We start from the raw sequence: 26,910 nt of genomic DNA, 5'->3' as shown, positions 1-26,910 counted from the left end.
GTAAGTATTTGTTAGGTTAACCAGGTAAGTAAGACACTTACAGGGCTTAGTTCTTGGTCCAAGGTAGCCCACCGTTGGGGGTTCAGAGCAACCCCAAAGTCACCACACCAGCAGCTCAGGGCCGGTCAGGTGCAGAGTTCAAAGTGGTGCCCAAAACACATAGGCTAGAATGGAGAGAAGGGGGTGCCCCGGTTCCGGTCTGCTTGCAGGTAGGTACCCGCGTCTTCGGAGGGCAGACCAGGGGGGTTTTGTAGGGCACCGGGGGGGACACAAGCCCACACAGAAATTTCACCCTCAGCGGCGCGGGGGCGGCCGGGTGCAGTGTAGAAACAAGCGTCGGGTTCGCAATGTTAGTCTATGAGAGATCTCGGGATCTCTTCCGCGCTGCAGGCAGGCAAGGGGGGGGTTCCTCGGGGAAACCTCCACTTGATCAAGGGAGAGGGACTCCTGGGGGTCACTCCTCCAGTGAAAGTCCGGTCCTTCAGGTCCTGGGGGCTGCGGGTGCAGGGTCTCTCCCAGGTGTCGGGACTTTGGATTCAAAGAGTCGCGGTCAGGGGAAGCCTCGGGATTCCCTCTGCAGGCGGCGCTGTGGGGGCTCAGGGGGGACAGGTTTTTGTACTCACAGTCTTAGAGTAGTCCTGGGGTCCCTCCTGAGGTGTTGGATCGCCACCAGCCGAGTCGGGGTCGCCGGGTGCAGTGTTGCAAGTCTCACGCTTCTTGCGGGGAGCTTGCAGGGTTCTTTAAAGCTGCTGGAAACAAAGTTGCAGCTTTTCTTGGAGCAGGTCCGCTGTCCTCGGGAGTTTCTTGTCTTTTCGAAGCAGGGGCAGTCCTCAGAGGATGTCGAGGTCGCTGGTCCCTTTGGAAGGCGTCGCTGGAGCAGGATCTTTGGAAGGCAGGAGACAGGCCGGTGAGTTTCTGGAGCCAAGGCAGTTGTCGTCTTCTGGTCTTCCTCTGCAGGGGTTTTCAGCTAGGCAGTCCTTCTTCTTGTAGTTGCAGGAATCTAATTTTCTAGGGTTCAGGGTAGCCCTTAAATACTAAATTTAAGGGCGTGTTTAGGTCTGGGGGGTTAGTAGCCAATGGCTACTAGCCCTGAGGGTGGGTACACCCTCTTTGTGCCTCCTCCCAAGGGGAGGGGGTCACAATCCTAACCCTATTGGGGGAATCCTCCATCTGCAAGATGGAGGATTTCTAAAAGTCAGAGTCACCTCAGCTCAGGACACCTTAGGGGTTGTCCTGACTGGCCAGTGACTCCTCCTTGTTGCTTTCTTTGTTCCCTCCAGCCTTGCCGCCAAAAGTGGGGGCTGTGGCCGGAGGGGGCGGGCAACTCCACTAAGCTGGAGTGCCCGGCTGGGCTGTGACAAAGGGGTGAGCCTTTGAGGCTCACCGCCAGGTGTCACAGCTCCTGCCTGGGGGAGGTGTTAGCATCTCCACCCAGTGCAGGCTTTGTTACTGGCCTCAGAGTGACAAAGGCACTCTCCCCATGGGGCCAGCAACATGTCTCTGGTGTGGCAGGCTGCTGGAACTAGTCAGCCTACACAGACAGTCGGTTAAGTTTCACGGGGCACCTCTAAGGTGCCCTCTGTGGTGTATTTTACAATAAAATGTACACTGGCATCAGTGTGCATTTATTGTGCTGAGAAGTTTGATACCAAACTTCCCAGTTTTCAGTGTAGCCATTATGGTGCTGTGGAGTTCGTGTTTGACAGACTCCCAGACCATATACTCTTATGGCTACCCTGCACTTACAATGTCTAAGGTTTTGTTTAGACACTGTAGGGGTACCATGCTCATGCACTGGTACCCTCACCTATGGTATAGTGCACCCTGCCTTAGGGCTGTAAGGCCTGCTAGAGGGGTGTCTTACCTATACTGCATAGGCAGTGAGAGGCTGGCATGGCACCCTGAGGGGAGTGCCATGTCGACTTACTCGTTTTGTCCTCACTAGCACACACAAGCTGGCAAGCAGTGTGTCTGTGCTGAGTGAGAGGTCTCCAGGGTGGCATAAGACATGCTGCAGCCCTTAGAGACCTTCCTTGGCATCAGGGCCCTTGGTACTAGAAGTACCAGTTACAAGGGACTTATCTGGATGCCAGGGTCTGCCAATTGTGGATACAAAAGTACAGGTTAGGGAAAGAACACTGGTGCTGGGGCCTGGTTAGCAGGCCTCAGCACACTTTCAATTGTAAACATAGCATCAGCAAAGGCAAAAAAGTCAGGGGGCAACCATGCCAAGGAGGCATTTCCTTACAGTGTCCACTTTTGAAATAGCTATTTGTGAATAACTTGAAAAGTATACATGCAATTGAAATGATTCAAAGTTCCTAATGTACTTACCTGCAATACCTTTCAAACAAGATATTACATGTTAAATTTGAACCTGTGGTTCTTAAAATAAACTAAGAAAAGATATTTTTCTATAACAAAACCTATTGGCTGGATTTGTCTCTGAGTGTGTGTACCTCATTTATTGTCTATGTGTATGTACAACAAATGCTTAACACTACTCCTTGGATAAGCCTACTGCTCGACCACACTACCACAAAATAGAGCATTAGTATTATCTATTTTTACCACTATTTTACCTCTAAGGGGAACCCTTGGACTCTGTGCATGCTATTCCTTACTTTGAAATAGCACATACAGAGCCAACTTCCTACAGGCAGGCTGCTAAAAACCAGTCAGCCTACACGGGTAGTTGGTTAAGGTTTCAGGGGGCACCTCTAAGGTGCCCTCTGGGGTGTATTTCACAATAAAATGTACACTGGCATCAGTGTGCATTTATTGTGCTGAGAAGTTTGATACCAAACTTCCCAGTTTTCAGTGTAGCCATTATGGTGCTGTGGAGTTCGTGTTTGACAGACTCCCAGACCATATACTCTTATGGCTACTGTAGGAAGTTGGCTCTGTATGTGCTATTTCAAAGTAAGGAATAGCATGCACAGAGTCCAAGGGTTCCCCTTAGAGGTAAAATAGTGGTAAAAAGAGATAATACTAATGCTCTATTTTGTGGTAGTGTGGTCGAGCAGTAGGCTTATCCAAGGAGTAGTGTTAAGCATTTGTTGTACATACACAAGACAATAAATGAGGTACACACACTCAGAGACAAATCCAGCCAATAGGTTTTTATATAGAAAAATATCTTTTCTTAGTTTATTTTAAGAACCACAGGTTCAAATTCTACATGTAATATCTCATTCGAAAGGTATTGCAGGTAAGTACTTTAGGAACTTCAAATCATTAAAATTGCATGTATACTTTTCAAGTTATTCACAAATAGCTGTTTTAAAAGTGGACACTTAGTGCAATTTTCACAGTTCCTGGGGGAGGTAAGTTTTGGTTAGTTTTACCAGGTAAGTGAGACACTTACAGGGTTCAGTTCTTGGTCCAAGGTAGCCCACCGTTGGGGGTTCAGAGCAACCCCAAAGTCACCACACCAGCAGCTCAGGGCCGGTCAGGTGCAGAGTTCAAAGTGGTGCCCAAAACACATAGGCTAGAATGGAGAGAAGGGGGTGCCCCGGTTCCGGTCTGCTTGCAGGTAAGTACCCGCGTCTTCGGAGGGCAGACCAGGGGGGTTTTGTAGGGCACCGGGGGGGACACAAGTCCACACAGAAATTTCACCCTCAGCAGCGCGGGGGCGGCCGGGTGCAGTGTAGAAACAAGCGTCGGGTTTTCAATGTTAGTCTATGAGAGATCTCGGGATCTCTTCAGCGCTGCAGGCAGGCAAGGGGGGGATTCCTCGGGGCAACCTCCACTTGGGCAAGGGAGAGGGACTCCTGGGGGTCACTTCTCCAGTGAAAGTCCGGTCCTTCAGGTCCTGGGGGCTGCGGGTGCAGGGTCTCTCCCAGGCGTCGGGACTTTAGGTTCAAAGAGTCGCGGTCAGGGGAAGCCTCGGGATTCCCTCTGCAGGCGGCGCTGTGGGGGCTCAGGGGGGACAGGTTTTGGTACTCACAGTATCAGAGTAGTCCTGGGGTCCCTCCTGAGGTGTTGGATCGCCACCAGCCGAGTCGGGGTCGCCGGGTGCAGTGTTGCAAGTCTCACGCTTCTTGCGGGGAGCTTGCAGGGTTCTTTAAAGCTGCTGGAAACAAAGTTGCAGCTTTTCTTGGAGCAGGTCCGCTGTCCTCGGGAGTTTCTTGTCTTTTCGAAGCAGGGGCAGTCCTCAGAGGATGTCGAGGTCGCTGGTCCCTTTGGAAGGCGTCGCTGGAGCAGGATCTTTGGAAGGCAGGAGACAGGCCGGTGAGTTTCTGGAGCCAAGGCAGTTGTCGTCTTCTGGTCTTCCGCTGCAGGGGTTTTCAGCTGGGCAGTCCTTCTTCTTGTAGTTGCAGGAATCTAATTTTCTAGGGTTCAGGGTAGCCCTTAAATACTAAATTTAAGGGCGTGTTTAGGTCTGGGGGGTTAGTAGCCAATGGCTACTAGCCCTGAGGGTGGGTACACCCTCTTTGTGCCTCCTCCCAAGGGGAGGGGGTCACAATCCTAACCCTATTGGGGGAATCTTCCATCTGCAAGATGGAGGATTTCTAAAAGTTAGTCACCTCAGCTCAGGACACCTTAGGGGCTGTCCTGACTGGCCAGTGACTCCTCCTTGTTTTTCTCATTATTTTCTCCGGCCTTGCCGCCAAAAGTGGGGCCTGGCCGGAGGGGGCGGGCAACTCCACTAGCTGGAGTGTCCTGCTGGGTTGGCACAAAGGAGGTGAGCCTTTGAGGTTCACCGCCAGGTGTGACAATTCCTGCCTGGGAGAGGTGTTAGCATCTCCACCCAGTGCAGGCTTTGTTACTGGCCTCAGAGTGACAAAGGCACTCTCCCCATGGGGCCAGCAACATGTCTCGGTTTGTGGCAGGCTGCTAAAACTAGTCAGCCTACACAGATAGTCGGTTAAGTTTCAGGGGGCACCTCTAAGGTGCCCTCTGTGGTGTATTTTACAATAAAATGTACACTGGCATCAGTGTGCATTTATTGTGCTGAGAAGTTTGGTACCAAACTTCCCAGTTTTCAGTGTAGCCATTATGGTGCTGTGGAGTTCGTGTTTGACAGACTCCCAGACCATATACTCTTATGGCTACCCTGCACTTACAATGTCTAAGGTTTTATTTAGACACTGTAGGGGTACCATGCTCATGCACTGGTACCCTCACCTATGGTATAGTGCACCCTGCCTTAGGGCTGTAAGGCCTGCTAGAGGGGTGTCTTACCTATACTGCATAGGCAGTGAGAGGCTGGCATGGCACCCTGAGGGGAGTGCCATGTCGACTTACTCGTTTTGTCCTCACTAGCACACACAAGCTGGCAAGCAGTGTGTCTGTGCTGAGTGAGAGGTCTCCAGGGTGGCATAAGACATGCTGCAGCCCTTAGAGACCTTCCTTGGCATCAGGGCCCTTGGTACTAGAAGTACCAGTTACAAGGGACTTATCTGGATGCCAGGGTCTGCCAATTGTGGATACAAAAGTACAGGTTAGGGAAAGAACACTGGTGCTGGGGCCTGGTTAGCAGGCCTCAGCACACTTTCAATTGTAAACATAGCATCAGCAAAGGCAAAAAGTCAGGGGGCAACCATGCCAAGGAGGCATTTCCTTACACAACCCCCCCCCAAACGAAAGAGGATGAGACTAACCTTTCCCAAGAGAGTCTTCATTTTCTAAGTGGAAGAACCTGGAAAGGCCATCTGCATTGGCATGGGCAGTCCCAGGTCTGTGTTCCACTATAAAGTCCATTCCCTGTAGGGAGATGGACCACCTCAACAGTTTAGGATTTTCACCTTTCATTTGCATCAGCCATTTGAGAGGTCTGTGGTCAGTTTGAACTAGGAAGTGAGTCCCAAAGAGGTATGGTCTCAGCTTCTTCAGGGACCAAACCACAGCAAAGGCCTCCCTCTCAATGGCACTCCAACGCTGCTCCCTGGGGAGTAACCTCCTGCTAATGAAAGCAACAGGCTGGTCAAGGCCATCATCATTTGTTTGGGACAAAACTGCCCCTATCCCATGTTCAGAGGCATCAGTCTGCACAATGAACTGCTTAGAATAATCTGGAGCTTTTAGAACTGGTGCTGAGCACATTGCCTGTTTCAGGGTGTCAAAGGCCTGTTGGCATTCCACAGTCCAGTTTACTTTCTTGGGCATTTTCTTGGAGGTGAGTTCAGTGAGGGCTGTCACAATGGATCCATATCCCTTCACAAACCTCCTGTAATACCCAGTCAAGCCAAGGAATGCCCTGACTTGAGTCTGGGTTTTTGGAGCTACCCAGTCCAGAATAGTCTGGATCTTGGGTTGGAGTGGCTGAACTTGGCCTCCACCTACAAGGTGTCCCAAGTAAACCACAGTTCCCTGCCCTATCTGGCATTTGGATGCCTTGATAGAGAGGCCTGCAGATTGCAGAGCCTTCAAAACCTTCCTCAGGTGGACCAGGTGATCCTGCCAGGTGGAGCTAAAGACAGCAATATCATCAAGATAAGCTGTGCTAAAGGACTCCAAGCCAGCAAGGACTTGATTCACCAACCTTTGGAAGGTGGCAGGGGCATTCTTTAAACCAAAGGGCATAACAGTAAACTGATAATGCCCATCAGGTGTGGAGAATGCTGTCTTTTCTTTTGCTCCAGGTGCCATTTTTATTTGCCAGTACCCTGCTGTCAAGTCAAAGGTACTTAGAAATTTGGCAGCACCTAATTTATCAATGAGCTCATCAGCTCTTGGAATTGGATGGCATCTGTCTTGGTGACAGAATTGAGCCCTCTGTAGTCCACACAAAACCTCATCTCTTTCTTTCCATCTTTGGTGTGAGGTTTGGGGACTAAGACCACTGGGCTAGCCCAGGGGCTGTCAGAGCGCTCAATTACTCCCAATTCCAGCATCTTGTGGACTTCCACCTTGATGCTTTCCTTAACATGGTCAGACTGTCTAAAGATTTTGTTCTTGACAGGCATGCTGTCCCCTGTGTCCACATCATGGGTACACAGGTGTGTCTGACCAGGGGTTAAGGAGAAGAGTTCAGGAAACTGTTGTAGGACTCTCCTACAATCAGCTTGCTGTTGGCCAGAGAGGGTGTCTGAGTAGATCACTCCATCTACTGTACCATCTTTTGGGTCTGATGACAGAAGATCAGGGAGAGGTTCACTCTCTGCCTCCTGATCCTCATCTGTTACCATCAACAGATTGACATCAGCCCTGTCGTGGAAGAGCTTAAGGCGGTTTACATGGATCACCCTCTTGGGGCTCCTGCTTGTGCCCAGGTCCACCAAGTAGGTGACCTGACTCTTCCTCTCTAGTACTGGGTAAGGGCCACTCCATTTGTCCTGGAGTGCCCTGGGAGCCACAGGCTCCAGAACCCAGACTTTCTGCCCTGGTTGGAACTCAACCAGTGCAGCCTTTTGGTCATACCAAAACTTCTGGAGCTGTTGGCTGGCCTCAAGGTTTTTGGTTGCCTTTTCCATGTACTCTGCCATTCTAGAGCGAAGGCCAAGTACATAGTCCACTATGTCCTGTTTAGGCTCATGGAGAGGTCTCTCCCAGCCTTCTTTAACAAGGGCAAGTGGTCCCCTTACAGGATGACCAAACAGAAGTTCAAAGGGTGAGAATCCTACTCCCTTCTGTGGCACCTCTCTGTAAGCGAAAAGCAGACATGGCAAGAGGATATCCCATCTCCTTTTGAGCTTTTCTGGGAGCCCCATGATCATGCCTTTTAATGTCTTGTTGAATCTCTCAACCAAGCCATTAGTTTGTGGATGGTATGGTGTAGTGAATTTATAAGTCACTCCACACTCATTCCACATGTGCTTTAGGTATGCTGACATGAAGTTGGTACCTCTGTCAGACACCACCTCCTTAGGGAAACCCACTCTGGTAAAGATACCAATGAGGGCCTTGGCTACTGCAGGGGCAGTAGTCGACCTAAGGGGAATAGCTTCAGGATACCTGGTAGCATGATCCACTACTACCAGGATATACATATTTCCTGAGGCTGTGGGAGGTTCCAGTGGACCAACTATGTCCACACCCACTCTTTCAAAGGGAACCCCCACCACTGGAAGTGGAATGAGGGGGGCCTTTGGATGCCCACCTGTCTTACCACTGGCTTGACAGGTGGGGCAGGAGAGGCAAAACTCCTTAACCATGTTGGACATATTGGGCCAGTAGAAGTGGTTGACTAACCTCTCCCACGTCTTGGTTTGTCCCAAATGTCCAGCAAGGGGAATGTCATGGGCCAATGTTAGGATGAACTCTCTGAACAGCTGAGGCACTACCACTCTCCTAGTGGCACCAGGTTTGGGGTCTCTGGCCTCAGTGTACAGGAGTCCATCTTCCCAATAGACCCTATGCGTTCCATTTTTCTTGCCTTTGGACTCTTCAGCAGCTTGCTGCCTAAGGCCTTCAAGAGAGGGACAGGTTTCTTGTCCCTTACACAGCTCCTCCCTGGAGGGTCCCCCTGGGCCTAAGAGCTCAACCTGGTAAGGTTCAAGCTCCAAAGGCTCAGTTCCCTCAGAGGGCAGAACTTCTTCCTGAGAAGAGAGGTTCCCTTTCTTTTGCTGTGTTGCAGTTGGTTTCCCAACTGACTTTCCTTTCCTCTTGGTAGGCTGGGCCATTTTTCCAGACTCCAGCTCTACTTTTTCACCCTGTGCCTTGCATTGTGCTCTTGTTTTCACACACACCAGTTCAGGGATACCCAGCATTGCTGCATGGGTTTTTAGTTCTACCTCAGCCCATGCTGAGGACTCCAGGTCATTTCCAAGCAGACAGTCCACTGGGATATTTGAGGAGACCACCACCTGTTTCAGGCCATTGACCCCTCCCCATTCTAAAGTAACCATGGCCATGGGATGTACTTTTCTCTGATTGTCAGCGTTGGTGACTGTGTAAGTTTTTCCAGTCAGGTATTGGCCAGGGGAAACCAGTTTCTCTGTCACCATGGTGACACTGGCACCTGTATCCCTCAGGCCCTCTATTCTAGTCCCATTAATTAAGAGTTGCTGTCTGTATTTTTGCATGTTAGGCGGCCAGACAGCTAGTGTGGCTAAATCCACCCCACCCTCAGAAACTAGAGTAGCTTCAGTGTGGACCCTGATTTGCTCTGGGCACACTGTTGATCCCACTTGGAGACTAGCCATACCAGTGTTACCTGGATGGGAGTTTGGAGTGGAACCTTTCTTGGGACAGGCCTTGTCTCCAGTTTGGTGTCCATGCTGTTTACAGCTATGACACCAGGCCTTTTTGGGATCAAAGTTTTTACCCTTGTACCCATTGTTTTGTGAAGAGGCTCTGGGCCCACCCTCCTGTGCAGGTTTTTGGGGGCCTGTAGAAGACTCTTTACTATTTTTAGTTTTGGTTGTCTCATCACCCTTCCCCTGGGGAGTCTTTGTGACCCCTTTCTTTTGGTCACCCCCTGTTGAAGTCTTGGACACCCTTGTCTTGACCCAATGGTCCGCCTTCTTTCCCAATTCTTGGGGAGAAATTGGTCCTAGGTCTACCAGATGCTGATGCAGTTTATCATTGAAACAATTACTTAACAGGTGTTCTTTCACAAATAAATTGTACAGCCCATCATAATTACTTACACCACTGCCTTGAATCCAACCATCTAGTGTTTTCACTGAGTAGTCAACAAAGTCAACCCAGGTCTGGCTCGAGGATTTTTGAGCCCCCCTGAACCTAATCCTGTACTCCTCAGTGGAGAATCCAAAGCCCTCAATCAGGGTACCCTTCATGAGGTCATAAGATTCTGCATCTTGTCCAGAGAGTGTGAGGAGTCTATCCCTACACTTTCCTGTGAACATTTCCCAAAGGAGAGCACCCCAGTGAGATCTGTTCACTTTTCTGGTTACACAAGCCCTCTCAAAAGCTGTGAACCATTTGGTGATGTCATCACCATCTTCATATTTAGTTACAATCCCTTTAGGGATTTTCAACATGTCAGGAGAATCTCTGACCCTATTTATGTTGCTGCCACCATTGATGGGTCCTAGGCCCATCTCTTGTCTTTCCCTCTCTATGGCTAGGATCTGTCTTTCCAAAGCCAATCTTTTGGCCATCCTGGCTAACTGGATGTCCTCTTCACTGGGGCTATCCTCAGTGATTTCAGAGGTGTTGGTCTCTCCTGTGAGGGAACCAGCATCTCTGACTATTATTTTTGGAGTCAGGGTTTGAGGGACCCTGTTCTCCCTAGATAGGACTGGTAGGGGGGAATTGTCCTCCAAGTCACTATCCTCTTCCTCTGAGTTGCCACCCTCAGAGGGGTTGGCCTTTTCAAACTCTGCCAAAAGCTCCTGGAGCTGTATTTTGGTAGGTTTGGGGCCCATTGTTATTTTCTTTATTTTACAGAGTGACCTTAGCTCCCTCATCTTAAGATGGAGGTAAGGTGTGGTGTCGAGTTCCACCACAGTCACATCTGTGCTAGACATTTTGCTTCTAAAAGTTGGAATACTTTTTAAGAATCTACAACTGGTTCTAGAATCTAATTCAAACTTTTACAAACTTTTAAACTCTAAAAGAAATGCTAAACAGGATCTAACACAAGGCCCTAGCAGGTCTTTTAAGAATTTAGAAAAATTTCAAATTGCAAAAATCAATTTCTAATGACAATTTTGGAATTTGTCGTGTGATCAGGTATTGGCTGAGTAGTCCAGCAAATGCAAAGTCTTGTACCCCACCGCTGATCCACCAATGTAGGAAGTTGGCTCTGTATGTGCTATTTCAAAGTAAGGAATAGCATGCACAGAGTCCAAGGGTTCCCCTTAGAGGTAAAATAGTGGTAAAAAGAGATAATACTAATGCTCTATTTTGTGGTAGTGTGGTCGAGCAGTAGGCTTATCCAAGGAGTAGTGTTAAGCATTTGTTGTACATACACAAGACAATAAATGAGGTACACACACTCAGAGACAAATCCAGCCAATAGGTTTTTATATAGAAAAATATCTTTTCTTAGTTTATTTTAAGAACCACAGGTTCAAATTCTACATGTAATATCTCATTCGAAAGGTATTGCAGGTAAGTACTTTAGGAACTTCAAATCATTAAAATTGCATGTATACTTTTCAAGTTATTCACAAATAGCTGTTTTAAAAGTGGACACTTAGTGCAATTTTCACAGTTCCTGGGGGAGGTAAGTTTTGGTTAGTTTTACCAGGTAAGTGAGACACTTACAGGGTTCAGTTCTTGGTCCAAGGTAGCCCACCGTTGGGGGTTCAGAGCAACCCCAAAGTCACCACACCAGCAGCTCAGGGCCGGTCAGGTGCAGAGTTCAAAGTGGTGCCCAAAACACATAGGCTAGAATGGAGAGAAGGGGGTGCCCCGGTTCCGGTCTGCTTGCAGGTAAGTACCCGCGTCTTCGGAGGGCAGACCAGGGGGGTTTTGTAGGGCACCGGGGGGGACACAAGTCCACACAGAAATTTCACCCTCAGCAGCGCGGGGGCGGCCGGGTGCAGTGTAGAAACAAGCGTCGGGTTTTCAATGTTAGTCTATGAGAGATCTCGGGATCTCTTCAGCGCTGCAGGCAGGCAAGGGGGGGATTCCTCGGGGCAACCTCCACTTGGGCAAGGGAGAGGGACTCCTGGGGGTCACTTCTCCAGTGAAAGTCCGGTCCTTCAGGTCCTGGGGGCTGCGGGTGCAGGGTCTCTCCCAGGCGTCGGGACTTTAGGTTCAAAGAGTCGCGGTCAGGGGAAGCCTCGGGATTCCCTCTGCAGGCGGCGCTGTGGGGGCTCAGGGGGGACAGGTTTTGGTACTCACAGTATCAGAGTAGTCCTGGGGTCCCTCCTGAGGTGTTGGATCGCCACCAGCCGAGTCGGGGTCGCCGGGTGCAGTGTTGCAAGTCTCACGCTTCTTGCGGGGAGCTTGCAGGGTTCTTTAAAGCTGCTGGAAACAAAGTTGCAGCTTTTCTTGGAGCAGGTCCGCTGTCCTCGGGAGTTTCTTGTCTTTTCGAAGCAGGGGCAGTCCTCAGAGGATGTCGAGGTCGCTGGTCCCTTTGGAAGGCGTCGCTGGAGCAGGATCTTTGGAAGGCAGGAGACAGGCCGGTGAGTTTCTGGAGCCAAGGCAGTTGTCGTCTTCTGGTCTTCCGCTGCAGGGGTTTTCAGCTGGGCAGTCCTTCTTCTTGTAGTTGCAGGAATCTAATTTTCTAGGGTTCAGGGTAGCCCTTAAATACTAAATTTAAGGGCGTGTTTAGGTCTGGGGGGTTAGTAGCCAATGGCTACTAGCCCTGAGGGTGGGTACACCCTCTTTGTGCCTCCTCCCAAGGGGAGGGGGTCACAATCCTAACCCTATTGGGGGAATCTTCCATCTGCAAGATGGAGGATTTCTAAAAGTTAGAGTCACCTCAGCTCAGGACACCTTAGGGGCTGTCCTGACTGGCCAGTGACTCCTCCTTGTTTTTCTCATTATTTTCTCCGGCCTTGCCGCCAAAAGTGGGGCCTGGCCGGAGGGGGCGGGCAACTCCACTAGCTGGAGTGTCCTGCTGGGTTGGCACAAAGGAGGTGAGCCTTTGAGGTTCACCGCCAGGTGTGACAATTCCTGCCTGGGAGAGGTGTTAGCATCTCCACCCAGTGCAGGCTTTGTTACTGGCCTCAGAGTGACAAAGGCACTCTCCCCATGGGGCCAGCAACATGTCTCGGTTTGTGGCAGGCTGCTAAAACTAGTCAGCCTACACAGATAGTCGGTTAAGTTTCAGGGGGCACCTCTAAGGTGCCCTCTGTGGTGTATTTTACAATAAAATGTACACTGGCATCAGTGTGCATTTATTGTGCTGAGAAGTTTGGTACCAAACTTCCCAGTTTTCAGTGTAGCCATTATGGTGCTGTGGAGTTCGTGTTTGACAGACTCCCAGACCATATACTCTTATGGCTACCCTGCACTTACAATGTCTAAGGTTTTATTTAGACACTGTAGGGGTACCATGCTCATGCACTGGTACCCTCACCTATGGTATAGTGCACCCTGCCTTAGGGCTGTAAGGCCTGCTAGAGGGGTGTCTTACCTATACTGCATAGGCAGTGAGAGGCTGGCATGGCACCCTGAGGGGAGTGCCATGTCGACTTACTCGTTTTGTCCTCACTAGCACACACAAGCTGGCAAGCAGTGTGTCTGTGCTGAGTGAGAGGTCTCCAGGGTGGCATAAGACATGCTGCAGCCCTTAGAGACCTTCCTTGGCATCAGGGCCCTTGGTACTAGAAGTACCAGTTACAAGGGACTTATCTGGATGCCAGGGTCTGCCAATTGTGGATACAAAAGTACAGGTTAGGGAAAGAACACTGGTGCTGGGGCCTGGTTAGCAGGCCTCAGCACACTTTCAATTGTAAACATAGCATCAGCAAAGGCAAAAAGTCAGGGGGCAACCATGCCAAGGAGGCATTTCCTTACAGCTACCCTGCACTTACAATGTCTAAGGTTTGGCTTAGACACTGTAGGGGCACAGTGCTCATGCACTGGTGCCCTCACCTATGGTATAGTGAACCCTGCCTTAGGGCTGTAAGGCCTGCTAGAGGGGTGACTTATCTATACTGCATAGGCAGTGTGAGGTTGGCATGGCACCCTGAGGGGAGTGCCATGTCGACTTACTCGTTTTGTCCTCACCAGCACACACAAGCTGGCAAGCAGTGTGTCTGTGCTGAGTGAAGGGTCCCCAGGGTGGCATAGATATGCTGCAGCCCTTAGAGACCTTCCCTGGCATGAGGGCCCTTGGTACCAGGGGTACCAGTTACAAGGGACTTACCTGGATGCCAGGGTGTGCCAATTGTGTAAACAAAAGTACAGGTTAGGGAAAGAACACTGGTGTTGGGGCCTGGTTAGCAAGCCTCAGCACACTTTCAAATCAAAACATAGCATCAACAAAGGCAATAAGTCAGGGGGTAACCATGCCAAGGAGGCATTTCCTTACACTGACATACATAAAAAAGCTAATGGTCTACACCACAGAACTTCACAAAACATTATTGTGTGGATGTCTTAGCCCGCCAACAAGCCATGTAGGTCAGGCAGTGCTACATACCTTTTTTTTAAACAACTGCAACACCCACAGGTTAGCCACCACTTCTGAGTGGGACTGTCTATGCAGAGCATGTTTATCCACAGCTACACATGCCTCAAACGGAATGTTACTTAACATGTAAACATCAGTTCGTGGCATGTAGTGCTGTAGATTCACATGCGCCCACCCTCCTCCCGGACATCTGTGGCCATTTCAGTTTACTCTACTTATTTTCACATGGACATCCCAGAATTTACACTTTCTCTTCACTCTATTCTCATCCTCCTGCGGGGAAAACAATCTGACAATGGAGTCAATACCCATGCCCAGCATCACTGAGAAGGAGGAATCACCCTACTTTGTGACTTTAAAGACTTTCTTTAAAAAAAAAAACCTGCACACATCCTGACCCAATACTAGATGGCAGGGGTATTCAGAGCATGTAGATTTACAACACTAAATGCCACAAACAGATGCTTACAGGGTAAGTAACATACTTCCTTCAAACATCTGCCTATTGGCCACCACAAGGAGGAAACTGCTTTTCCGCCATTGCAAATCATGTTTTACAGCACACATGCTATGAACAGAAAATGTTACTTGCCCTGTAAGCATCAGTTTGTAGTGCTGTGGATTCACGAGCAACAGGCCAACTTCACTGGAAGCAGGCACTGATTGAACACGTTTCTTCCACTAAATACACATTTATTATCAACTAACAATGCACAGTGCACATACATACTATGCTTAATGCTCCACTTCATCTGTCACTTGCTGATTGAAAAGCAATCTAAGGGTGGAGTATGTGTGCTCATGCACATTTTGAATTTAGGGAGAAGTAATGCAGTATCTATCCGATCACTCAAAGCTTCTTCGGGAAAAACAACTTGCAATGTCAGAACCCAACACTGGAGGGCGGGAGTATGTAAACCATTTGAATTTACAGCACTTCACAATACAAACACATGCTTACTGAGCAGTGCTTAATTAGAGCCAGTGGTTTCCGATGCGGGGCACCAGCACTTATTTTTGAGGGCCGGCACATATTTTTCTGCCTCAAACATTTACTGCTAGCAAAAGACACATATGGGACAGACTGAAAAAGAGAAAAACGAAAAAGTGTCACAAAGGGTGTAGGAAGTTGGCTCTGTATGTGCTATTTCAAAGTAAGGAATAGCATGCACAGAGTCCAAGGGTTCCCCTTAGAGGTAAGATAGTGGCAAAAAGAGATAATACTAATGCTCTATTTTGTGGTAGTGTGGTCGAGCAGTAGGCTTATCCAAGGAGTAGTGTTAAGCATTTGTTGTACATACACACAGACAATAAATGAGGTACACACACTCAGAGACAAATCCAGCCAATAGGTTTTGTTATAGAAAAATATCTTTTCTTAGTTTATTTTAAGAACCACAGGTTCAAATTCTACATGTAATATCTCATTCGAAAGGTATTGCAAGTAAGTACTTTAGGAACTTCAAATCATCAAAATTGCATGTATACTTTTCAAGTTATTCACAAATAGCTGTTTTAAAAGTGGACACTTAGTGCAATTTTCACAGTTCCTAGGGGAGGTAAGTATTTGTTAGGTTAACCAGGTAAGTAAGACACTTACAGGGCTTAGTTCTTGGTCCAAGGTAGCCCACCGTTGGGGGTTCAGAGCAACCCCAAAGTCACCACACCAGCAGCTCAGGGCCGGTCAGGTGCAGAGTTCAAAGTGGTGCCCAAAACACATAGGCTAGAATGGAGAGAAGGGGGTGCCCCGGTTCCGGTCTGCTTGCAGGTAAGTACCCGCGTCTTCGGAGGGCAGACCAGGGGGGTTTTGTAGGGCACCGGGGGGGACACAAGCCCACACAGAAATTTCACCCTCAGCGGCGCGGGGGCGGCCGGGTGCAGTGTAGAAACAAGCGTCGGGTTCGCAATGTTAGTCTATGGGAGATCTCGGGATCTCTTCAGCGCTGCAGGCAGGCAAGGGGGGGATTCCTCGGGGAAACCTCCACTTGGGTAAGGGAGAGGGACTCCTGGGGGTCACTTCTCCAGTGAAAGTCCGGTCCTTCAGGTCCTGGGGGCTGCGGGTGCAGGGTCTCTCCCAGGCGTCGGGACTTTAGGTTCAAAGAGTCGCGGTCAGGGGAAGCCTCGGGATTCCCTCTGCAGGCGGCGCTGTGGGGGCTCAGGGGGGACAGGTTTTGGTACTCACAGTATCAGAGTAGTCCTGGGGTCCCTCCTGAGGTGTTGGATCGCCACCAGCCGAGTCGGGGTCGCCGGGTGCAGTGTTGCAAGTCTCACGCTTCTTGCGGGAAGCTTGCAGGGTTCTTTCAAGGCTGCTGGAAACAAAGTTGCAGCCTTTCTTGGAGCAGGTCCGCTGTCCTCGGGAGTTTCTTGTCTTTTCGAAGCAGGGGCAGTCCTCAGAGGATGTCGAGGTCGCTGGTCCCTTTGGAAGGCGTCGCTGGAGCAGGATCTTTGGAAGGCAGGAGACAGGCCGGTGAGTTTCTGGAGCCAAGGCAGTTGTCGTCTTCTGGTCTTCCTCTGCAGGGGTTTTCAGCTAGGCAGTCCTTCTTCTTGTAGTTGCAGGAATCTAATTTTCTAGGGTTCAGGGTAGCCCTTAAATACTAAATTTAAGGGCGTGTTTAGGTCTGGGGGGTTAGTAGCCAATGGCTACTAGCCCTGAGGGTGGGTACACCCTCTTTGTGCCTCCTCCCAAGGGGAGGGGGTCACAATCCTAACCCTATTGGGGGAATCCTCCATCTGCAAGATGGAGGATTTCTAAAAGTTAGAGTCACTTCAGCTCAGGACACCTTAGGGGCTGTCCTGACTGGCCAGTGACTCCTCCTTGTTTTTCTCATTATTTTCTCCGGCCTTGCCGCCAAAAGTGGGGCCTGGCCGGAGGGGGCGGGCAACTCCACTAGCTGGAGTGTCCTGCTGGGTTGGCACAAAGGAGGTGAGCCTTTGAGGCTCACCGCCAGGTGTGACAATTCCTGCCTGGGGGAGGTGTTAGCATCTCCACCCAGTGCAGGCTTTGTTACTGGCCTCAGAGTGACAAAGGCACTCTCCCCATGGGGCCAGCAACATGTCTCGGTTTGTGGCAGGCTGCTAAAACTAGTCAGCCCACACAGATAGTCGGTTAAGTTTCAGGGGGCACCTCTAAGGTGCCCTCTGGGGTGTATTTGACAATAAAATGTACACTGGCATCAGTGTGCATTTATTGTGCTGAGAAGTTTGATACCAAACTTCCCAGTTTTCAGTGTAGCCATTATGGTGCTGTGGAGTTCGTGTTTGACAAACTCCCAGACCATATACTCTTATGGCTACCCTGCACTTACAATGTCTAAGGTTTTGTTTAGACACTGTAGGGGTACCATGCTCATGCACTGGTACCCTCACCTATGGTATAGTGCACCCTGCCTTAGGGCTGTAAGGCCTGCTAGAGGGGTGTCTTACCTATACTGCATAGGCAGTGAGAGGCTGGCATGGCACCCTGAGGGGAGTGCCATGTCGACTTACTCGTTTTGTCCTCACTAGCACACACAAGCTGGCAAGCAGAGTGTCTGTGCTTAGTGAGAGGTCTCCAGGGTGGCATAAGACATGCTGCAGCCCTTAGAGACCTTCCTTGGCATCAGGGCCCTTGGTACTAGAAGTACCAGTTACAAGGGACTTATCTGGATGCCAGGGTCTGCCAATTGTGGATACAAAAGTACAGGTTAGGGAAAGAACACTGGTGCTGGGGCCTGGTTAGCAGGCCTCAGCACACTTTCAATTGTAAACATAGCATCAGCAAAGGCAAAAAGTCAGGGGGCAACCATGCCAAGGAGGCATTTCCTTACAAAGGGCAAAAGCAGAAAGCTGTAAGAGTGAGCTGAAGGGGCAGGAAGTAGCTGTAAATGGATAAAAGAGGCCTGAGATGGCTTCAGGATTACCCTGATTCAGTATTCAGTGCTCGCACATTTAAATGCAGCAGCTGCGTGTTTCAGAAGTGAGCTTTGGGCACCGGCATATTTCTGTTTACAAGTTAAGCACTGTTATTGGGTAAGTAATATTTTCCATCCTCCTGGTGAACATTTTTAAGGGCTCATTGTTGACAGTACTCATTAATATTGGTTCAGTGACCCAATTGTAGACTCCTTGGTGAGCCATGTCTCTGGTGGTTTAATATGGTTTTCTCTTTCTAGTATGTGTGATTAGGAGTAGATTTGTTAATTGTTGGCATCTCTGTAGGTGCTGGAGATAAAGGCAAAAATTGGCCACAGTTTTGTAACCAAAGAGCAAAAGAGAGCCATGACCTACAGTCCAATAGCACATCTGTATCAAATGACTTCCTGTATATAACTATGGTCCATGTTTTAAGTGAGTGCGATTCTGACATAGCTATCATGTTCATGACCAGGACTTTAAGGTGCCTTGCTTGTGATATACATTGAGACGTTCTATGTGTAGTGATGCTATTTGCTCTTGTTTTCAGGCTGCCTTAAATTCAGCAGGAGCCCTTTCTGCACTGTCCCCCAATAGAGCTCTCCCACAGTTGATCAACACCATAACAACTTCGATGGGGAACTCTGCTCTGCGCCACGTAACGCGAGAAGAGTACGCCATTATGCAGACTCCTGAAGGGGAGCTGTATGACAAAACCATTCTTCAAAGGTGAGGGGTATCACGGATGCTTCAGGCGCTTATCACTTCACTGGCACCTCTCTCTATACTTGCCTCAATGAACACACTTTCTGTTGGTTCTTTTCTCTTTTACTCTTCTTCCTTTTTGTAATCTCTGCCATTCATCCCCTCATGACGTTCACTTCAGTTCCCTGGTTTGCCTCCCTGTTGAATCCCAGAGCTCTGCACTCCCCTAGTTAATGTTCTTTCCTCTTTGCTCTCACTAGTGCTCAACATGACAGTATGAAGAAAGCTAACATGAAGAGGGAAAACAAGGCATACTCGTTCAAGGAGCAGATCATTGAACTTGAACTGAAAGAGGTGAGAATGCTATGAGCAACATTCTTAGGTGAGCACTTAGCTTGAGCATTCAACTTCTCAAATCATTTATGCAAATTAGATGAGATTTACAGCTCTCACTGGAATTTGCAGTCACTTTGAGTAATGCTTATCAGTCTTTTTTCTCTAGGATTTCTTACCTTTTCCTTTAAGTTATTGATGCAAGAAGGTGCTGCATCTGACAACAGGGGTTCCACATTATTTTGAATGACTGCCCCACAGCCTCAAATGTCTCACATTAGAGCAAAACAGCAGATAGTTTGGTTTTACAAGTTAAATTTTGGGTTGAAAAGTCTTTATTTTGCCCTACAGGAAATTATGAAGAAGAAAGGGATTAAAGAGGAGGTGCAGCTGACAAGCAAACAGAAGGAGCTGCTTCAAGCACAGTTGGAAAGGGAGGCCCAAGTCAGGAAGCGGCTGGTTGAGGTGAGTTTCAGCCTTCCGGTGTCTGTGGTGGTTTTGCTTTCTTTTTATCTCTCCGTAAAGGTGTGGGTTTGGTCTAGTACATTCTCACCCTTTAATGTTCATTGTTGCACACTTTGTGATAATCTATATAAAGGGTTTTGGGTGTTGTGGTTAATGCAGTTTTTGGTCTCGGATTGTCCCGCTTTATCTGATAACACATGAATTAATATCTCCTTGGAATTTGAGTTCCATTATCAACTTATTTGTCTCATTTAGCTTGACATGGAGCTGGTGGCGACTCTTGGTCTTCTGGATGCCATCATTAAGAAAAAACCATCGGAACTCTCCCAGTATGTTCCTGTTCTGGTCAGCTCCTTCTTGCCACTTTTCAAGTCGCCGCTGGCTGCTTCCAGGGTGAAGACTCCATTCTTGGCTTTGGCAGACACTGTCATGCCTGCACGGCTGCATACCCTTGGTTAGTCTTTTCATCATGCATACCTTTCAGGCTGTACTTCAGGGATTCAGAGAGAATGTCTGAAGCAGACACCATCAATCAAGTTTTTCAAGATTGATAAGAGCATTGTTATGGCACTTGTTTAAATCAGATGAACCAGGTGAATTTCAGAAAACTGTCAACTGCTCCTGAAGACTTGAATTGCTGTGGTTACAACAATGTTTGGTAATTCACATTTTTCCTCTCATGCAACCCAGGGACCTTTTCTTTCTCTAACCTTATCCTTAAACCTCAGACATTGGCTAGGCTCTTAAGGGTTTTTGAAGATAATTTTTCTGACGGCAATTAAACCCATTTCACTAATTTTCAGATTCCCATAACCATTACACGGAGGGGACCTGATTTTTTTTTTTTCTTTCTGTCAACAGCTGGCAGCTTTCTCACCTGAGTCATTGATGACAGCATCACTGATGAACTCTCTGCATCCCTTGACATGTACACAGTATTTTATATTGTACATGTGCTAATGACTAGAAAATTTTACTTTATTCTGCCTTCGGATCTGTACATTGCTACTTTTCAAATCAGTTTCACTCCCTGCTGCGCTTGCTTGTATAATGCATGTAATGCATTTTCAGACTTCTGCTTCCCGTCTCTGTACTTTTGATTTTCTCATAGGCAAAAAAGGTGTTTATTGTTTTGTGTGGGTGATGAATGGGATATTGTTGAATCTTACAAATTCCTAGCTTCTGTGCACTTAACCCTATGCACATGGACACGATAATTGGACTGATACACTGGGACATTGCTTTGCACATCTGTTTTCCACTCACACAGTCAATGACTGATTTGTTTGCTCTGCAGGCACCTTAATTGGGTATCTGACACTGCGCCTCCTCAAACCTGAATGTGAATTAGATGAAGCTTGGTGCCAGGAAGAGTTGTCTGTTGGTGTGAGTCGGGCAGTTTACCTCCTACATCTGAGCACTATCCCAAGTCGGACAGGAAAAGGAGACCATGGTGAGTTGTTCTGCATCAATTATCTCCATGTATCATGGTAGTGTTTTTGTCAAGTTTGTATCTACAGGTCGAAAGTGTACGAAGCTGGCTCTATATATGGTGTACTAAAATGAAGTGCACTGTGCAGAGAGTCCAGTGGATCCCCAATTGGTATATGTAGGAATTTGGCTCTGTATGCACTATTTCAAAGTAAGGAATAGTATGCACAGAGTCCAAGGGTTCCCCTTAGAGGTAAGATAGTGGCAAAAAGAGATAATACTAATGCTCTATTTTGTGGTAGTGTGGTCGAGCAGTAGGCTTATCAAAGGAGTAGTGTTAAGCATTTGTTGTACATACACACAGGCAATAAATGAGGAACACACACTCAGAGACAAATCCAGCCAATAGGTTTTGTTATAGAAAAATATCTTTTCTTAGTTTATTCTAAGAACCACAGGTTCAAATTCTACATGTAATATCTCATTTGAAAGGTATTGCAGGTAAGTACTTTAGGAACTTTGAATCATTACATTAGCATGTATACTTTTTACATAAAACACAATAAGCTGTTTTAAAAGTGGACACTTAGTGCAATTTTCACAGTTCCTGGGGGAGGTAAAGTATTGTTAGGTTTCACAGGTAAGTAAGTCACTTACAGGTTTCAGTTTTTGGTCCAAGGTAGCCCACCGTTGGGGGTTCAGAGCAACCCCAAAGTTACCACACCAGCAGCTCAGGGCCGGTCAGGTGCAGAGGTCAAAGAGGTGCCCAAAACACATAGGCTTCAATGGAGAGAAGGGGGTGCCCCGGTTCCAGTCTGCCAGCAGGTAAGTACCCGCGTCTTCGGAGGGCAGACCAGGGGGGTTTTGTAGGGCACCGGGGGGGACACAAGTCAGCACAAAAAGTACACCCTCAGCAGCGCGGGGGCAGCCGGGTGCAGTGTGCAAACACGCATCGGGTTTTCAATGGTTTTCAATGAGAGATCAAGGGATCTCTTCAGCGTTGCAGGCAGGCAAGGGGGGGGGCTCCTCGGGGTAGCCACCACCTGGACAAGGCAGAGGGCCTCCTGGGGGTCACTCCTGCACAGGAGTTCCGTTCCTTTAGGTGCTGGGGGCTGCGGGTGCAGGGTCTTTTCCAGCCGTCGGGAAATGGAGTTCAGGCAGTCGCGGTCAGGGGGAGCCTCGGGATTCCCTCTGCAGGCGTCGCTGTGGGGGCTCAGGGGGGACAACTTTGGTTACTCACAGACTCGGAGTCGCCGGAGGGTCCTCCCTGAGGTGTTGGTTCTCCACCAGTCGAGTCGGGATCGCCGGGTGCAGTGTTGCAAGTCTCACGCTTCTTGCGGGGAGTTGCAGGGGTCTTTAAATCTGCTCCTTGAAACAAAGTTGCAGTTCTTTTGGAGCAGTGCCGCTGTCCTCGGGAGTTTCTTGTCTTTCTTGAAGCAGGGCAGTCCTCAGAGGATTCAGAGGTCGCTGGTCCCTTGGAAAGCGTCGCTGGAGCAGGTTTCTTTGGAAGGCAGGAGACAGGCCGGTAAGTCTGGGGCCAAAGCAGTTGGTGTCTTCTGTTCTTCCTCTGCAGGGGTTTTTCAGCTCAGCAGTCCTCTTCTTCTTGTAGTTTCAGGAATCTAAATTCTTAGGTTCAGGGGAGCCATTAAATACTAAATTTAAGGGCATGTTTAGGTCTGGGGGGGTTAGTAGCCAATGGCTACTAGCCCTGAGGGTGGGTACACCCTCTTTGTGCCTCCTCCCAAGGGGAGGGGGTCACATCCCTAATCCTATTGGGGAATCCTCCATCTGCAAGATGGAGGATTTCTAAAAGTTAGAGTCACTTCAGCTCAGGACACCTTAGGGGCTGTCCTGACTGGCCAGTGACTCCTCCTTGTTATTCTCATTATTTTCTCCGGCCTTGCCGCCAAAAGTGGGGGCCGTGGCCGGAGGGGGCGGGCAACTCCACTAGCTGGAGTGTCCTGCGGTGCTGGCACAAAGGGGTGAGCCTTTGAGGCTCACCGCCAGGTGTGACAGCTCCTGCCTGGGGGAGGTGTTAGCATCTCCACCCAGTGCAGGCTTTGTTACTGGCCTCAGAGTGACAAAGGCACTCTCCCCATGGGGCCAGCAACATGTCTCGGTTGTGGCAGGCTGCTGGAACCAGTCAGCCTACACAGATAGTCGGTTAAGGTTTCAGGGGGCACCTCTAAGGTGCCCTCTGGGGTGTATTTTACAATAAAATGTACACTGGCATCAGTGTGCATTTATTGTGCTGAGAAGTCTGATACCAAACTTCCCAGTTTTCAGTGTAGCCATTATGGTGCTGTGGAATTCGTGTAAAACAGACTCCCAGACCATATACTCTTATGGCTACCCTGCACTTACAATGTCTAAGGTTTTTGTTTAGACACTGTAGGGGCACAGTGCTCATGCACTGGTGCCGTCACCTATGGTATAGTGCACCCTGCCTTAGGGCTGTAAGGCCTGCTAGAGGGGTGATTTATCTATACCTGCATAGGCAGTGAGAGGCTGGCATGGCACCCTAAGGGGAGTGCCATGTCGACTTACTTGTTTTGTTCTCACCAGCACACACAAGCTGGCAAGCAGTGTGTCTGTGCTGAGTGAGGGGTCTCCAGGGAGGCATAAGACATGCTGCAGCCCTTAGAGACCTTCCTTGGCATCAGGGCCCTTGGTACCAGGGGTACCATTTACAAGGGACTTATCTGGGTGCCAGGGTGTGCCAATTGTGGATACAAAAGTACAGGTTAGGGAAAGAACACTGGTGCTGGGGCCTGGTTAGCAGGCCTCAGCACACTTTCAATTCAAAACATAGCATCAGCAAAGGCAAAAAGTCAGGGGGTAACCATGCCAAGGAGGCATTTCCTTACAGTATTGCAGAGGCAAAAGTAGACCGGAATAATGCTTTATTTTTCTGGTGGTGTGGATGAACAGTTAGGCTTATCAGAGGGTAGTTATACGCATTTGTTGTACTCACATAGCCAATAAATATGACACACTCAAAAAATAAATTCATGACGATTTAGAAAAATGAAATTTCTTTTTCTAAATGTTTCAAATCCAAGCACTTCGTAATCAGGTAAGTAGATTTACAAGCATGCATACTTTGCATTTTAAAAAATCAACACTTAGTGCAATTTTTCAGTTGAGCAGTGTTAACCTACGGGATGAAAGCAAGAATGCAATTTTGCAGATAAGTTCACTGTAAGGAAATGCCTCCTTGGCATGGTTGCCCCCTGACTTTTTGCCTTTGCTGATGCTATGTGTAAGGAAATGCCTCCTTGGCATGGATGCCCCCTGACTTTTTGCCTTTGCTGATGCTATGTTTACAATTGAAAGTGTGCTGAGGCCTGCTAACCAGGCCCCAGCACCAGTGTTCTTTCCCTAACCTGTACTTTTGTATCCACAATTGGCAGACCCTGGCATCCAGATAAGCCCCTTGTAACGGGTACTTCTAGTACCAAGGGCCCTGATGCCAAGGAAGGTCTCTAAGGGCTGCAGCATGTCTTATGCCACCCTGGAGACCTCTCACTCAGCACAGACACACTGCTTGCCAGCTTGTGTGTGCTAGTGAGAACAAAACGAGTAAGTCGACATGGCACTCCCCTCAGGGTGCCATGCCAGCCTCTCACTGCCTATGCAGTATAGGTAAGACACCCCTCTAGCAGGCCTTACAGCCCTAAGGCAGGGTGCACTATACCATAGGTGAGGGTACCAGTGCATGAGCATGGTACCCCTACAGTGTCTAAACAAAATCTTAGACATTGTAAGTGCAGGGTAGCCATAAGAGTATATGGTCTGGGAGTCTGTCAAACACGAACTCCCCAGCACCATAATGGCTACACTGAAAACTGAGAAGTTTGGTATCAAACTTCTCAGCACAATAAATGCACACTGATACCAGTGTACATTTTATTGTAAAATACACCCCAGAGGGCACCTTAGAGGTGCCCCCTGAAACTTAAACCGACTATCTGTGTAGGCTGACTAGTTCTAGCAGCCTGCCACAAACCGAGACATGTTGCTGGCCCCATGGGGAGAGTGCCTTTGTCACTCTGAGGCCAGTAACAAAGCCTGCACTGGGTGGAGATGCTAACACCTCCCCCAGGCAGGAATTGTCACACCTGGCGGTGAGCCTCAAAGGCTCACCTCCTTTGTGCCAACCCAGCAGGACACTCCAGCTAGTGGAGTTGCCCGCCCCCTCCGGCCAGGCCCCACTTTTGGCGGCAAGGCCGGAGAAGATAATGAGAAAAACAAGGAGGAGTCACTGACCAGTCAGGACAGCCCCTAAGGTGTCCTGAGCTGAGGTGACTCTAACTTTTAGAAATCCTCCATCTTGCAGATGGAGGATTCCCCCAATAGGGTTAGGATTGTGACCCCCTCCCCTTGGGAGGAGGCACAAAGAGGGTGTACCCACCCTCAGGGCTAGTAGCCATTGGCTACTAACCCCCCAGACCTAAACACGCCCTTAAATTTAGTATTTAAGGGCTACCCTGAACCCTAGAAAATCAGATTCCTGCAACTACAAGAAGAAGGACTGCCCAGCTGAAAACCCCTGCAGCGGAAGACCAGAAGACGACAACTGCCTTGGCTCCAGAAACTCACCGGCCTGTCTCCTGCCTTCCAAAGATCCTGCTCCAGCGACGCCTTCCAAAGGGACCAGCGACCTCGACATCCTCTGAGGACTGCCCCTGCTTCGAAAAGACAAGAAACTCCCGAGGACAGCGGACCTGCTCCAAGAAAAGCTGCAACTTTGTTTCCAGCAGCTTTAAAGAACCCTGCAAGCTCCCCGCAAGAAGCGTGAGACTTGCAACACTGCACCCGGCGACCCCGACTCGGCTGGTGGCGATCCCACACCTCAGGAGGGACCCCAGGACTACTCTGATACTGTGAGTACCAAAACCTGTCCCCCCTGAGCCCCCACAGCGCCGCCTGCAGAGGGAATCCCGAGGCTTCCCCTGACCGCGACTCTTTGAACCTAAAGTCCCGACGCCTGGGAGAGACCCTGCACCCGCAGCCCCCAGGACCTGAAGGACCGGACTTTCACTGGAGAAGTGACCCCCAGGAGTCCCTCTCCCTTGCCCAAGTGGAGGTTTCCCCGAGGAATCCCCCCCTTGCCTGCCTGCAGCGCTGAAGAGATCCCGAGATCTCTCATAGACTAACATTGCGAACCCGACGCTTGTTTCTACACTGCGCCCGGCCGCCCCCGCGCCGCTGAGGGTGAAATTTCTGTGTGGACCTGTGTCCCCCCCGGTGCCCTACAAAACCCCCCTGGTCTGCCCTCCGAAGACGCGGGTACTTACCTGCAAGCAGACCGGAACCGGGGCACCCCCTTCTCTCCATTCTAGCCTATGTGTTTTGGGCACCACTTTGAACTCTGCACCTGACCGGCCCTGAGCTGCTGGTGTGGTGACTTTGGGGTTGCTCTGAACCCCCAACGGTGGGCTACCTTGGACCAAGAACTAAGCCCTGTAAGTGTCTTACTTAACTGGTTAACCTAACAAATACTTACCTCCCCTAGGAACTGTGAAAATTGCACTAAGTGTCCACTTTTAAAACAGCTATTTGTGTATAACTTGAAAAGTATACATGCAATTTTGATGATTTGAAGTTCCTAAAGTACTTACCTGCAATACCTTTCGAATGAGATATTACATGTAGAATTTGAACCTGTGGTTCTTAAAATAAACTAAGAAAATATATTTTTCTATATAAAAACCTATTGGCTGGATTTGTCTCTGAGTGTGTGTACCTCATTTATTGTCTATGTGTATGTACAACAAATGCTTAACACTACTCCTTGGATAAGCCTACTGCTCGACCACACTACCACAAAATAGAGCATTAGTATTATCTCTTTTTACCACTATTTTACCTCTAAGGGGAACCCTTGGACTCTGTGCATGCTATTCCTTACTTTGAAATAGCACATACAGAGCCAACTTCCTACATTGGTGGCAGCGGTGGGATACAAGACTTTGCATTTGCTGGACTACTCAGCCAATACCTGATCACACGACAAATTCCAAAATTGTCATTCCTAGCCATAGAGAGGGAAAGACAAGAGATGGGCCTAGGACCCATCAATGGTGGCAGCAACATAAATAGGGTCAGAGATTCTCCTGACATGTTGAAAATCCCTA

The 26,910-nt window shown here is 49.0% G+C and overlaps 1 protein-coding gene across 2 annotated transcripts in view; it reads left to right on the top strand.

Annotated features, from left to right (window-relative positions):
* Nucleotides 1–26,910, top strand: part of GCN1 (GCN1 activator of EIF2AK4) — a 1,158,386-nt gene that overhangs the window by 361,727 nt on the left and 769,749 nt on the right. For both annotated transcript variants that reach the window (XM_069215038.1, XM_069215039.1), the window contains exons 21-25: nucleotides 18,387–18,565; nucleotides 18,802–18,895; nucleotides 19,226–19,339; nucleotides 19,595–19,793; nucleotides 20,637–20,792. In XM_069215038.1, the coding sequence (XP_069071139.1) occupies nucleotides 18,387–18,565; nucleotides 18,802–18,895; nucleotides 19,226–19,339; nucleotides 19,595–19,793; nucleotides 20,637–20,792 (742 nt within the window). The remainder of the gene's footprint in view (nucleotides 1–18,386; nucleotides 18,566–18,801; nucleotides 18,896–19,225; nucleotides 19,340–19,594; nucleotides 19,794–20,636; nucleotides 20,793–26,910) is intronic.

This window comes from Pleurodeles waltl, chromosome 11 (genome assembly GCF_031143425.1).
Source record: "Pleurodeles waltl isolate 20211129_DDA chromosome 11, aPleWal1.hap1.20221129, whole genome shotgun sequence".
NCBI lineage: Eukaryota > Metazoa > Chordata > Amphibia > Caudata > Salamandridae > Pleurodeles > Pleurodeles waltl.
The sequence above is the reverse complement of the archived record's forward strand: the minus strand, read 5'-3'. Positions and strand labels throughout refer to the sequence as shown.